Genomic DNA, 12,754 nt, shown 5'->3' with positions numbered 1-12,754 from the left:
AGTTGCTTTTTTGTTGCTTTTTTTTTTAAGTTCAGAAATAATAGCTATAATTGTTGAGTCTTTTTAGCTTGCATGTTTTACGTCCAAGGGTTTAGCATGCAGAAAGCATTGCATGGAATATTTTGGCATATGCTCCTTTATTGCGCTTCTTTAAGGCCAGTTTGTATTTTGACAGCATGCATATTTGTCATTACACTGCTTCAGCTGTCAGGGTTCTTTTCTTTACCTGCTTATGATAACTGCAGTTATTCCGTTCTTCTCTGCGTTCTACCTGTGTGTTGCGAACAGAGTGGTTTCACTCCCCTGCACATCGCTGCTCACTACGGCAACGTGAACGTCTCCACTCTGCTGCTGAACAGAGGAGCTGCCGTTGACTTCACGGCACGGGTAAAAGCTCAGTTTCACTTAACTTTGCTCTAGAACAGCATGGTTAGAGCAAAACATTAGCTTTGTTTTTAATATGTCACGGTGAACAGTAATGGATACCAATAAGTGTATTTCAGACAGGAAATGGGCTGAGAAATGGAGGATGTAGGGGAGATGCACCAAAGGTTCTGCGGTCAGAAATCAAGCCTTCGATGGCTGCAATGAGGACTAATAGTCCAAATGAACGACCCACTAAATTGCTTCACCAAGCGCCACACCATTTTAGATGGATTGTTTTTATTCCTATTGGAACTTCTTTCATGAATACGCCCCAAATGGCCAGTGGTCCAAGCTGCAAAGTTATATTTTGATTTACATTCATCTCATGCAAATTGCCATATTGGAAGTACTTGATGTCATCTAGTTGTCGAAATGTGAATATGTAAACTTGATTTTATATTTTAACGATGTATTTAAAATATTGTGTTTACGGACCAGAGCAATTGTACAGAAATGTGCGTTGTGATGCAGTTTCAAAGGTCCGTCTGGCAATTGTGATGAAAGACTCAATAAAATTATCATACTAAGGACAGAGTAATTTGTTAATGACTGTCATGCCCAGTAATGATGCTAATTTGCAACATACCTAAATTCGTTTTAAAAGTTATGTGTTGTGTGTGATATATTCGACTCAATAATGTTTTACTCAGTAATTATGTTTATTATATAGTTGAAAGTAGATTAAGACAGCAATGGGCTAAACAATAATTTTCATAAACTGTGGCATACATCAGTATCTATGTCCTGCTTCTTGTAGAATGCATATATAAGAATGAGTTCTATTTTTGACAGTCTTGTTCTTTTTGGTAAAATCTTATTTGCGTTTTCTCCTTTTTTCTTGTTAGAATGAGATTACGCCTCTTCACGTAGCCTCCAAGAGAGGAAACACCAACATGGTGGCTTTGCTGTTGGATCGAGGGTCTCAAATAGATGCTAAGACAAGGGTAAGACTTTTATGAATTTTTTTTTAAAACAAATTTTATTGAATAAAACCTTATATTGTTGATACTAGCTTATAGAAATCATTGTGTCCACAACATGCTTCTCAAATTTTCATTTGCTGATTCATTATTCATGTGGGCTTTATGTGATTGCCCAACAGGACGGTCTGACGCCTCTACACTGTGCCGCCAGGAGTGGACATGACACGGCCCTGGAGCTTCTGCTGGAAAGAGAAGCACCCATTTTAGCTAGAACCAAGGTGAAATAATGCTCTTCCTTCACTGTGTTCATATCGGCATTTTCTTTGCCGCCTTCTTGTTTACTTTTTGCATATATTCTTGCACCATACAGAACGGACTCTCCCCACTGCACATGTCAGCCCAGGGAGACCACATAGAGTGTGTGAAACTGTTGCTGCAACACAAGGCGCCTGTTGACGACGTTACTCTCGATTACCTCACGGCGCTGCATGTTGCCGCTCACTGTGGCCACTACAGAGTCACCAAGCTCCTCCTAGACAAGAAAGCCAATCCAAACGCCAGAGCGCTGGTGAGAAATCAAATCAACATGGAGGAGCTGTTTTAGACTTTATGCAAGCAATAACTGCAGAGGCAAAACAAAAATGATTGTCTATTGATTCTCCCTCTGCCAGAATGGATTTACTCCTCTCCATATTGCTTGCAAGAAAAATCGAGTGAAAGTGATGGAGCTCCTTATTAAATATGGTGCTTCCATCCAGGCCATTACTGAGGTAAGTTTCTGCTCGATTTTTTGAAAAGGAAATAGAAAAAGTGCTTGTTCACAACTCTGTGCACTTTCACCTGATGCCAGTCTTTGCTCTTTCACCTCTCTGTCTTTCACATCTCAGTCTGGATTGACACCCATCCATGTAGCAGCTTTCATGGGTCACCTCAACATTGTTCTGCTGCTGCTGCAGAACGGAGCCTCTCCTGACATCCGCAACATTGTGAGTAGTTTTTGCAAGTAAGTGGTCGGTTTTTCCTTCGTCGCAGTGTCTTAATGTTGCTAAATGTTGTGATTTTGCTCGACAGCGTGGTGAGACAGCGCTCCACATGGCAGCACGAGCAGGTCAGATGGAAGTGGTTCGCTGCTTGTTGAGAAATGGAGCCCTGGTGGATGCTATGGCCAGGGTGAGGCATCTCCCAGTTCCATCACTTTACTTTTCTGTAAAACTGTTATAGTGTTTCAAACTCTCATATTTCTTGACGTTCTCCATATTTTGATATTTTAAAGACAAGCCCTGCTTTGTTTTATTTGTTTAGTTATGTGACAGACATGCACAATGTAGAGCTTCAATTGTCCAGAGAATAAAAACTAAAACATTGTTTTCATTTTTTTTACTAATAGAGATCTAAAAAACCGAGTCAGCATTTGCATTTCCTTACTGCAGAAAAACTTCATCATATTATGGTGCTGCCATGCATGGTAGTGGTGATGTGCAGCTTTAGTTTGTGGTCACAGAGAGCATTTTACATGTATCTGACCAGAGCACCTCCCTCCATGTGTTGCAGTGTCCTTACATGGCTTTTAGAAAACTGTTAATGGGACTTTCTGTGGCTGTTTTTCTGTTACATCTTTGTTCTTGGTGGTTTTCCCACAATACCAGATTAATAGAAAAGCAAATGGCCTGTAGGTTGTTTGATTAGTTAATCAGCAAGCATTGGATTTTTATTACACTTTACGATTACATGCTATTTTGTACTGGTTTATCACATATAATCCAAACAAATTACACTATCATTACGACCTTTAAATGAGAAAGAATGTTTTGCTTCTGACATTATGGCTTTGCTAAAACACATTCTCTCTCTCTCTCCCTCTCTCCATCTACCCACAGGAGGACCAGACACCCCTCCACATTGCCTCTCGTTTGGGTGAAACCGATATTGTCCAACTGCTCCTGCAGCACATGGCCCACCCGGATGCTGCCACCACCAACGGCTACACCCCTCTCCACATTTCAGCCAGGGAGGGTCAGGTAGAGACAGCGGCTGTGCTGCTGGAGGCAGGAGCCTCGCACTCGCTGGCCACCAAGGTAGGTGGAAGGTGGAGGATGATGTCTGCATACCGAGACGGTTCTCAGCATGTCGAAAAAGACAATCTGGAAATAAGGATTTTCTCCAATTCAATTTCCACAGAAAGGATTCACTCCCTTACATGTAGCAGCCAAATATGGAAGCCTTGATGTAGCTAACCTTCTCCTTCAACGGAAAGCACTTCCAGACGATGCTGGGAAGGTCAGCATTAAATTTAGAGCTGCAATTCAGTAAATAGTTTGCGTCTCTAAAACGCAGTGGATTATTTTGCGAAATATTACTCATTATGAATAATGTAAATTTATATAATAAAACTGCAAAACTAAGTTATTCTATTTTAAATATAATTGACTAGGATGTCTTTTTTCACAGAACGGCCTGACTCCATTACATGTAGCAGCTCATTATGACAACCAGGAGGTGGCTCTGCTGCTGCTGGATAAAGGGGCATCACCGCATGCCACTGCAAAGGTTGGTGAAAGTCAAAAAGGCGCATGGTTTTCAAATGTAGTTTATTACATCATGAACTGTCAACCTTCCATCTTGTCTAGAATGGCTACACTCCACTTCACATTGCAGCTAAGAAAAACCAGACCAACATTGCTTTAGCGTTGCTGCAGTATGGAGCAGAGACCAATGTTCTGACCAAGCAGGGAGTCAGTCCCCTGCACCTGGCAGCCCAGGAAGGACATGCTGAGATGGTCAGCCTGCTGCTTCGCAAAGGAGCTCATGTCAATACAGCAACCAAGGTCTGATGCATAACAAGCTGATGGTTTTTGTTTTATTTACTGTTGATTGCTGTTACTCACTGTGAGAATCTGGTGCTTTATGGGTTACAGAACGGACTCACTCCTTTGCATCTCACAGCCCAGGAGGACAGAGTCAATGCAGCAGAGGTTCTGGCCAAACATGATGCGAACCTGGACCAGCAAACTAAAGTGCGAACACACTCTTTGATGCACTCCAAACCACAGCAGCAAACATACTAAGGAATGTGATCATATAAAATTACACCTAAGTTTATGTGTTGCTTACATGTACTTTGTGTGTATATCCACTACCTTGATTTAAATGTAGCTGATGTTCTTAATTATTCTTAATTTCCTAAATGGAAAAAGTAATTGAGCCCTAAACCTAACAACTGTCACAGATAAAGTACAAGGCTTTCAAGGTTTAGTGGTCTTTATAAGGTCAAACCACAATATCTCAATTGTGTCCATGTGTAACAAGACACACAACTTCCAAAATTTTCCACTTTGGTCTCTGTTGGTCCACAGAATAGCTTCCCAGAATTTTGAGATATAGGTATTACAATTTTTAAGAGTTTCTTCTTTTTACTTGGTTTTGCACCCAGGCAGAATAATCAGCCATGTCTGGAAATCATTTCATCCTGTTCTCGTTCTCCTTCCCTTTGCAGCTTGGATACACTCCTCTGATAGTAGCATGTCATTACGGAAATGTCAAAATGGTGAACTTCCTGCTACAGCAAGGTGCCAGCGTCAATGCCAAAACCAAGGTAGAAATTGTTTGGGGTTGAAGAATAAAAACTTAGCGTAAAACAAAATACACTGATTTTTATATTTGTATTGACTTCATTGTGATAGTAAAGCCTTTGAATGTAATTGTCCTTTGTGTTTTTGTTTTGGTTTACAGAATGGTTACACACCACTTCACCAGGCAGCGCAACAAGGGAACACACACATAATTAATGTTTTGCTGCAACATGGGGCCAAACCCAACACAACCACAGTAGTAAGACTGAAATTTATGCCTTTCATTGACTCTCATATTTGGCATTACATTGATAATCCCACATACTATTACGTATTGATAATATTAATCATGATTCTGCTTTTTTAATATTCCTGTCTCTTTGCTCTGGCAGAACGGGAACACTGCTCTGTCCATTGCCAAACGCCTGGGTTACATCTCTGTGGTTGACACGTTGAAAGTGGTTACAGAAGAGATCATCACCACCACGACTGTGAGTTTATGCTATCGTTACACATCTGAAGCAAATCTTTAGTAATCTAACCTTTGTTTGATGTACCATACCTTCTCTGCCTGTGCCATGGCAGACGGTGACAGAGAAACATAAACTCAACGTTCCAGAGACCATGACAGAGATTCTAGATGTATCGGATGAGGAAGGTGAGTTACATCAAAAGTCCATGTAACGACTGACACCTAAAAATGAATTTAATTAACCAAGGCTGCAGAGAAGATACAATCTGTGTTAATTTAGTCAGAGACAGGAATTATGTATTTGTCGACACATGCATTTAAAAATATATGTCCCATAGTTCTGAAGGTGGAAGATGAAGCATTTTCTGAGATGATAGTAGCACTGGAAGGTACTATATGCTCTGTCAGCATGGTGTGCAGTGATACATCATTTTTTTGAAGATAAACAAAGTGGATTTTAGGTTACTAGGCCCTGTAATAATACCTGGGTGTGTTTGGAGTTTTAAGTTCTTTAAATATTCACTCTCTTTTTTTCCTGTGTTTATGACCATAATGCCACAGTACTAACTGAATTTACTGTTGAATTCCATTTTACTATGAAGTTGATAACAACAGATTATGGATAGTTTTGATGAAAATTGGAGCATGCTCTAATTTACACCAATTATATCTTGTCATGAGGTTTGTGTGATTTGACATCAAATTTGTGATGGCCACTAAACTTTTTGGAATGCTCATAACTTAGAAGAAATGTTTGGCATTTGAAAAATAAGGACTTAAAACTGTGGGGGCTTGCTGATGAAACTGGTTTGAGCTTTGCGAGAAAAGCACAACAGTGTTAAAGGTGGATAAAAGTAATAGGTCCCAATCATACTTTTGTTGCTTTAGATCCTGAAAGACTGTGCATTAGTGTTCAGAAAAATTTCAGACAATGGTTAGTAATAAGATTAATAGTAATTCACATTATCATTTTTCCCATTATATTGTTAACGATATGATTCTGCCTCTGTCTCCAGGTGAGGACACAATGACAGGGGACGGTGCGGAGTACCTGAGAGCAGAGGACATATGGAAACTGCAGGACGACTCTCTGCCAGGACATTATCTGGACAGCTTCAGCTATATGAGCCACAACTTCGACAGGTGATAAAACCATATATGCAGAATGAGAACCAATGCATGGGATGCCACATCACCTACACTTTCCAACTATAGTCAAAAGTTTTGGCTTTCCGACAGATCCCAGCACACTCCTATTCACCAAAGCTTTCATCAGAGGGAGGACGTTCTCTTCGAAGACATACTGACGAGCCACCAGGTGGGGGAACATGGAGCAACATCCTGCAAGACTCTATTAGACTGTCTTTTTAAAAATCCAGTTGACCAGATGATGTTTGTCTTTTAGGTATCAACACTGTCTAGAGAGAACGGCAAGGAAACTTTCCGTCTGAGCTGGGGTGCTGAACATCTCGATAATGTCATGCTGTCTTCCAGTCTGCTGCACTCAGGGTATAGGAACACACTGCCTCACACCTAGAGAATTCCCATACCTTATTGAATTTATGAAACGTTGTACTTGTTTTGATGTAGTTTTACAAAGCTACATGCAAGAAATTCCCGTTCATTTTGAACCCATTTGTCAAAGTGATTTTACAGCATTTTCTGGACCAAGTCATACACTAAAATAAATGTTTTAGCTTACTTTGCATCATGCTAACATTAGATCAATACACTTAAATACACAAATATATTTGTTAGCATAAAAGAACAAGCTTCAAATACCAGCACCATAAGAACATTGAGAAAAAAATGGCCTGATGAAATGGTTCTAATTTTTGATTTAAATGCTCAAAAAGCAATACATGTCTCTACATTTAACCCACTCAATATCTAACAACTTTACAACCTTTAAGTAATAGAGAGAATACTGCTCTCTATCAAAACATTAATTTAGCAATTACACACCCGGAGAGGAAGCATTTAGATCTAATATAGTTACATTAGGGTTCTGGTGATGTATCCACTTGCAAATGTTTGCTTTATTTTTGTACGTACAGCAACATGAGCAAAGACCCGTCTTATCAAAGCGGTGACTCAAACTGTGAACATTACAAAGCTCTGTTCGCTCCCAACCAGTCAGATCACCCAGAGCTCTGACGTCACTGTCACAGCTTCACAATTAATGTGCATACAGTTTTAAAAGCATTTCTGCTGTTGACCGATGAATATCAAACTGGGTCTCAAGTTTTGACCCAATCTTTGGTGAAAACGCCCCAACTTCCGTCCTAACAACATATCCCCAGCATTTGGATTATGAAATAACCAAGCAGTTTAGATTTTTGGTGTGCTCTCTTTTTTTCTTCATGTACTAGTACATCTCAAAAAATTTGAATATTATCATATTTCCTATCAGTCACCTCAGAAAGTGAAACTATCATTTTATAAAGATTCATTACACAGAGTAAAGTATTTCAAGCTTTTGTATTTTGCAATTGTACTGGTTGCGAATTATGGCTTACATGTAAAAAAAATAAATAAATAAAATCTGTGTCTTGCAAAATTAGAACATTACATTAGACTGTGGACTTCAGAAAACACAGTGTACCAACACCAGCAGATGAAATGGCACCCCAAACTATCACTTACTGCAGAGAATTCACACTGGACTTCAAACAACATGGACTGTGTGCCACTCAATTGTTTCTCCAGACCCTTGGACTTTGATTTTCAAATGAAATGCAGAATTTATTTTGAAAACTTGGCTCTGGACTTTTCCACTGACTGTCTTCTGGATATGTCACAATCGGTAGAGTATGTCAATTGTATTTGACACAGTCTACCAGAGTGAGACACCATTTAGAGGCTCAGGAAACATTTGCAGGTGTATTGAGCTAATTTGCTGAATAGGGTGTGACTTCATACGTTTCCATAATTTTTTTTCCACATTATTCTAATTTTCTCAGACAGTAAATTTTGAGTTTTCATTATCTGTAAGTCATAATCATCAAAATTACAAGAAACAAATGCTTGGACTATTTTATTCTATGTGTGATGATTTTATAAACGAGTTTCACTTTCAGAGATGACTGGCAAGAAATATTGCACTTTTGATGTGTACTAGTATGCTTGTGTGTATTCTTGTCTGGTTGGGTTTGTTTCCACTTTTACTCATCCTTTACTCTCTTTTTCTCTTGTTACTTCTTTCCATTGTCCTCTTGTGATTCTGTTTGGGTGTCTGTGTGTCACTGCTGTGTTCTGCTTCTAGCCGTTCCTCTCCATGCCTAGACCATGACAACAGCAGGTGATACTCTTGATTTTGTGCTTGTATCTGATTACTTCAGTCCAGTTTTAATTACTCTCTCACTCCCATACTATTTTTTGCATGGTTTATCAATGCATGGGTTTATATGACCTGGATTTAGTTTTAAATAAATAATAAAAACTATAACTGTGGGGTTTCTTTATTCTTTGAGTTTTTTTAATCTACTAATCTATGGATCTGTGGTTGAAAAATACTATTAATATTTGTAGTACTTATAAAAAATTAGTTCTGCCTTATTATTTTTTTAAACAAAGTTTTCATAGCAGTAATCAGTCATTTTCAAGTATAAAAACATTCAGTTTAAAAATGTCATGCAAGAATTTTCCAGGTTTTAAAGTTACAAAAATACAACTTTAACATTTTACATAGACTGCATAAAAAACATGCATGTCTGTCTTCCTTCACTGATTTTGGTATCTTTTTCTTCAAGGGCGGAAGTGTTTTATACACTTTAACTGCTATACCTTCAAATGTGCAATAGGACAGAAGATGTCATGGATTTGTACATTTCTGATAGGCTAACTCACAAAATATTGCTTAATCCAAAGACCATCTGTAGATGTATTTCAAGACACCTGTCCTTCCTCATGTGACATCATGAAACTATTTAAGAAGGGTATTTTAAGATGCTGGGTTTAACTGGTAAAACTTTTTAATACCCACAGTGAAACAAGTCTTCTACCGACAGAGGCTGGTAGAATAAAATAGCTTTTACTTAAAGTAAAAGCTATTTCTCCAAAAGCAAGATCGAGCAGTTTTCACATACTAACATGTCTCATGTTTGACACAAGCAAGGATGTTTTTCTGTCTCCCAATCAATGGACTGACTGTGTTGTGTGATGCACCTGTCCATTCTGTACCGCTCAATGGAAATTAGATGCAAGTGACAATAAAACCAATGTTATAGAACGGCCATCACAAAGGCCTGATCTCATTCGTAAATCAGTAAATTTGTATGTATTCAGACAAATTTAAAGGCGCGTGTAAAGAAGGCAGCCTACAAACATGGCACAGCTGTTTTATCGGCATGAATAGTCTAAAATTCCCCCAAACTACTGAAAGAACCTTGTTTAATGATTTCAAAAACATCTCACAAAGGCGTGAAACAGAATTATGTCAAATACATAAGAAAATGTTTGTAACTTCTAATTTTTACCTAAAACAGGAAACATGTAATCTGATATAATTTAAGATCGTAGTACAAATAAAGTCATGTGACTTTTATACAGTATATGTAGATATGTGAATATGAGCTGAAAATCTTTGTTTTTCCATTTACTGTAAATGTCTCTATTTCTCCTCCATTCAATTTGTTTGCATGGAGATTTACCAACACACTAAACAACTGATGGAAATATTATATTTAAACTCAGTTTGCTCTTTCCTGGGCCCTCTACCTCTAGCTTCCTGGTTAGCTTCATGGTAGATGCCAGAGGTGGAGCTATGCGTGGTTGTCGTCATAATGGCCTACGGATCATTGTGCCACCAAGGAAGTGTTCGGCACCCACCCGCGTAACATGCAGACTGGTTAAGAGGCATCGCTTGGCTTCCATGCCCCCCATGGTGGAGGGCGAGGGGCTTGCTGGTCGCATCATAGAGGTCGGACCGACTGGAGCTCAGTTCCTGGGGTAGGTGAATGTCGAAGTACGTAATGACCACAAACACTCAGATTTGACCTTTCACAAAAAAAAAACACAAAAAAGGTGAAAAGTAGGTTTGTAATTTTATTCGGCTGATTTATTTTGGCTGCTCTGACTCCCAGAACAGCTGAGTTTTGACTCAAAGAAGACAAAGAAACAGAACCAGATGCTTTTGACTAGTCCAAGTCCGATATACCAGATTTGAGTCGTGAAAAAGGTTTTTGTGTTTGCTTTGTCACTTCTGTTTATTACTGCATAACATTTCTACAAAGGTTTATGTGTTTTCCTCCAAATCCATTAAATTCCATGAAGCACTTCAAATGATTCCGGATCCGTAACGAGGAATTTACGGAGATTCCACAGCCAATTCAAATTATAACTCAAAATGATCCTGAGAAACCGTTTCTTTAACACCAGAGACCTAATAAACCTTTGACAAAAGTGGAATACTTGGGAAGCCAAGATACACTGTTTGTGTATTTGTTGTGTTATGTTGTGCTATTTTAAATGAATATTACTTCAATTTGTACTAGTTTTAAGATGTGCTGTTTAAAAGCCCATCTAGTGCTGCTACTTAGCTCTTGCTATTGCACTGACGCAAACTTGTTCTGTTCAGTCTGTTGTCGCGTGTATGTCCCTATCAAATAAACTTAAAAATATATATTTTTTGAATGCTTATTTCTCATTAATAAAAAAAAACATTTCTAACCTATTGTGATGTTTAGAATTAGCGTTTATTTTTTTTTAAATTATTATTATTATTATGTGTGTGGGTTTTTTCATTCCGATTAATCATCACAAAATGGACTTTAGCGCCGGGGTTTTCAAATCCAATCCTTGAGAACTACTGCTCTGCAATTTTTAGGTGAATTTCTGACTCAAATGGATGTCGTTTGTTTCAGGTGTGTTGGAGCAGGAATACACCTGAAAGTTATAGGACAGTAGCTCTCGAAGTTGGAGACCCCAGCTTTATTGTAATTGGGAGAAAAAGTAAACATTGATTATTTATAATTATTCTTGCTGGGTATATGAATATAAGTTTTGATAAACATCAAGAAACCTTTCACTTATTTGATGGAATTTCTTTAATTCATCCTTCAGAAATGTTTTTTAAAGATCATGAGCCTGAATTAGACTCCTAACTTATGCAGATCATTGCAAATTAATCCACTACTTGTATATATGTATGTGTGTTTGTTAGAATTTGTGTATCTGGTTGGATGAGTGTGAATTACTCAGTGGTGTGGTGTGTTCAAATTTTTCTTCTTCACTCCTTCCTCTGTGCTGCGTATGGAATCAGTAAGCTACATCTTCCCACTGCTCCTCCCCCTCTGAATGAGGGCGAGAGCCTGGTCAGTCGCATCCTGCAGCTGGGTCCTCCAGGAACAAAGTTCCTCGGGTAGGATCATGGGACGGGGGGCGTTCTGCCACCTTGGAATCCTGGTCACATGAGCACTCATTCTTTCCCGCTATGATTACTTTAAGATCATCCTTTTTTATTTACAAAATGTTTAAGTTCTTACTGTTTCTTGATTTTCATAGATTTTTTTTTTTGTTTTACTCAAAACAATGTCTTGTTGCGAGAGGATCCTGGGTTGCTCAGTTATTTCCATGTCTGTCTTAGTTGCATTTGCTTATCTCATATGGAGTTGATGCTGTCCGTAATCTTTATTTTTAATTATTTCTTATGATCGTTTTAGCATGAAATCAAAATTCCTCAAACCTACATCATGAATTCCTTTTTGATTTTATGTGATTGCTTATAAGATGGTTTATTTTAACATTAATTGTATCTACATCCAAAAAGCCCCGTCAGACTTCTATATTTTCTAATTAGTTTTTTTCCCGTTTGTTTCACCTCTTAATTCCACACCAGGCCTGTGATTGTAGAGATTCCCCATTTTGCCGCTCTTCGGGGCACTGAGAGGGAACTTGTGATCTTGCGGAGTGAAACCGGAGACAACTGGAAAGAACACCACTGTGACTTCACTGAGGAAGAGCTGAACCAGATCCTTAATGGCATGGATGAAAGTAAGAAACGATGGCAATAATCCATATATCCATTTATGAATGGGTAAAGTGAGTAAATAATAAGGGGGATCATTTGTCTTTACCGTTCATAGAGCTTGATTCCCCCGAAGAGCTTGAAAAGAAGAGAATTTGCCGAATCATCACCAGAGACTTCCCTCAGTACTTCGCGGTGGTATCGAGGATAAAGCAGGACAGCCATCTGATTGGTCCTGAGGGTGGCGTGCTCAGTAGTACCCTTGTGCCCCAGGTTCAGGCTGTCTTCCCTGAAGGTGCCCTCACTAAGAAGATCAGAGTCGGGTTACAGGTGCGTTAATTTAAGGAGCAATTGTCTGGTCACTTTATGATTTATGGCTACTTTGTGTTATTCATTA

The 12,754-nt window shown here is 38.7% G+C and overlaps 1 protein-coding gene across 9 annotated transcripts in view; it reads left to right on the top strand.

The window, feature by feature from the left end:
* ank2a (ankyrin 2a, neuronal) overlaps positions 1 to 12,754 on the top strand; it is a 79,010-nt gene that overhangs the window by 25,046 nt on the left and 41,210 nt on the right. For 3 of the 9 annotated variants that reach the window (XM_008417070.3, XM_008417093.3, XM_081608898.1), the window contains 25 exons: positions 289 to 387; positions 1,272 to 1,370; positions 1,529 to 1,627; positions 1,720 to 1,917; positions 2,021 to 2,119; positions 2,237 to 2,335; positions 2,421 to 2,519; positions 3,227 to 3,424; positions 3,528 to 3,626; positions 3,798 to 3,896; positions 3,977 to 4,174; positions 4,265 to 4,363; positions 4,843 to 4,941; positions 5,079 to 5,177; positions 5,311 to 5,409; positions 5,504 to 5,576; positions 5,729 to 5,779; positions 6,407 to 6,533; positions 6,630 to 6,708; positions 6,796 to 6,899; positions 8,656 to 8,691; positions 10,116 to 10,340; positions 11,653 to 11,751; positions 12,229 to 12,383; positions 12,476 to 12,687. In XM_008417070.3, coding sequence (XP_008415292.2) covers positions 289 to 387; positions 1,272 to 1,370; positions 1,529 to 1,627; positions 1,720 to 1,917; positions 2,021 to 2,119; positions 2,237 to 2,335; positions 2,421 to 2,519; positions 3,227 to 3,424; positions 3,528 to 3,626; positions 3,798 to 3,896; positions 3,977 to 4,174; positions 4,265 to 4,363; positions 4,843 to 4,941; positions 5,079 to 5,177; positions 5,311 to 5,409; positions 5,504 to 5,576; positions 5,729 to 5,779; positions 6,407 to 6,533; positions 6,630 to 6,708; positions 6,796 to 6,899; positions 8,656 to 8,691; positions 10,116 to 10,340; positions 11,653 to 11,751; positions 12,229 to 12,383; positions 12,476 to 12,687 — 2,943 coding nt within the window. The remainder of the gene's footprint in view (positions 1 to 288; positions 388 to 1,271; positions 1,371 to 1,528; positions 1,628 to 1,719; positions 1,918 to 2,020; positions 2,120 to 2,236; positions 2,336 to 2,420; positions 2,520 to 3,226; positions 3,425 to 3,527; positions 3,627 to 3,797; positions 3,897 to 3,976; positions 4,175 to 4,264; positions 4,364 to 4,842; positions 4,942 to 5,078; positions 5,178 to 5,310; positions 5,410 to 5,503; positions 5,577 to 5,728; positions 5,780 to 6,406; positions 6,534 to 6,629; positions 6,709 to 6,795; positions 6,900 to 8,655; positions 8,692 to 10,115; positions 10,341 to 11,652; positions 11,752 to 12,228; positions 12,384 to 12,475; positions 12,688 to 12,754) is intronic. The other 6 variants (XM_017305054.2, XM_008417190.3, XM_081608894.1 and 3 more) reach the window with 5 other exon arrangements.

Source organism: Poecilia reticulata, chromosome 1 (assembly GCF_904066995.2).
Source record: "Poecilia reticulata chromosome 1, P_reticulata-male-v2, whole genome shotgun sequence".
Classification (NCBI taxonomy): Eukaryota; Metazoa; Chordata; class Actinopteri; order Cyprinodontiformes; family Poeciliidae; genus Poecilia; species Poecilia reticulata.
Note: the sequence above shows the minus strand (reverse complement) of the source record. Positions and strands in the feature narration are given on the sequence as shown.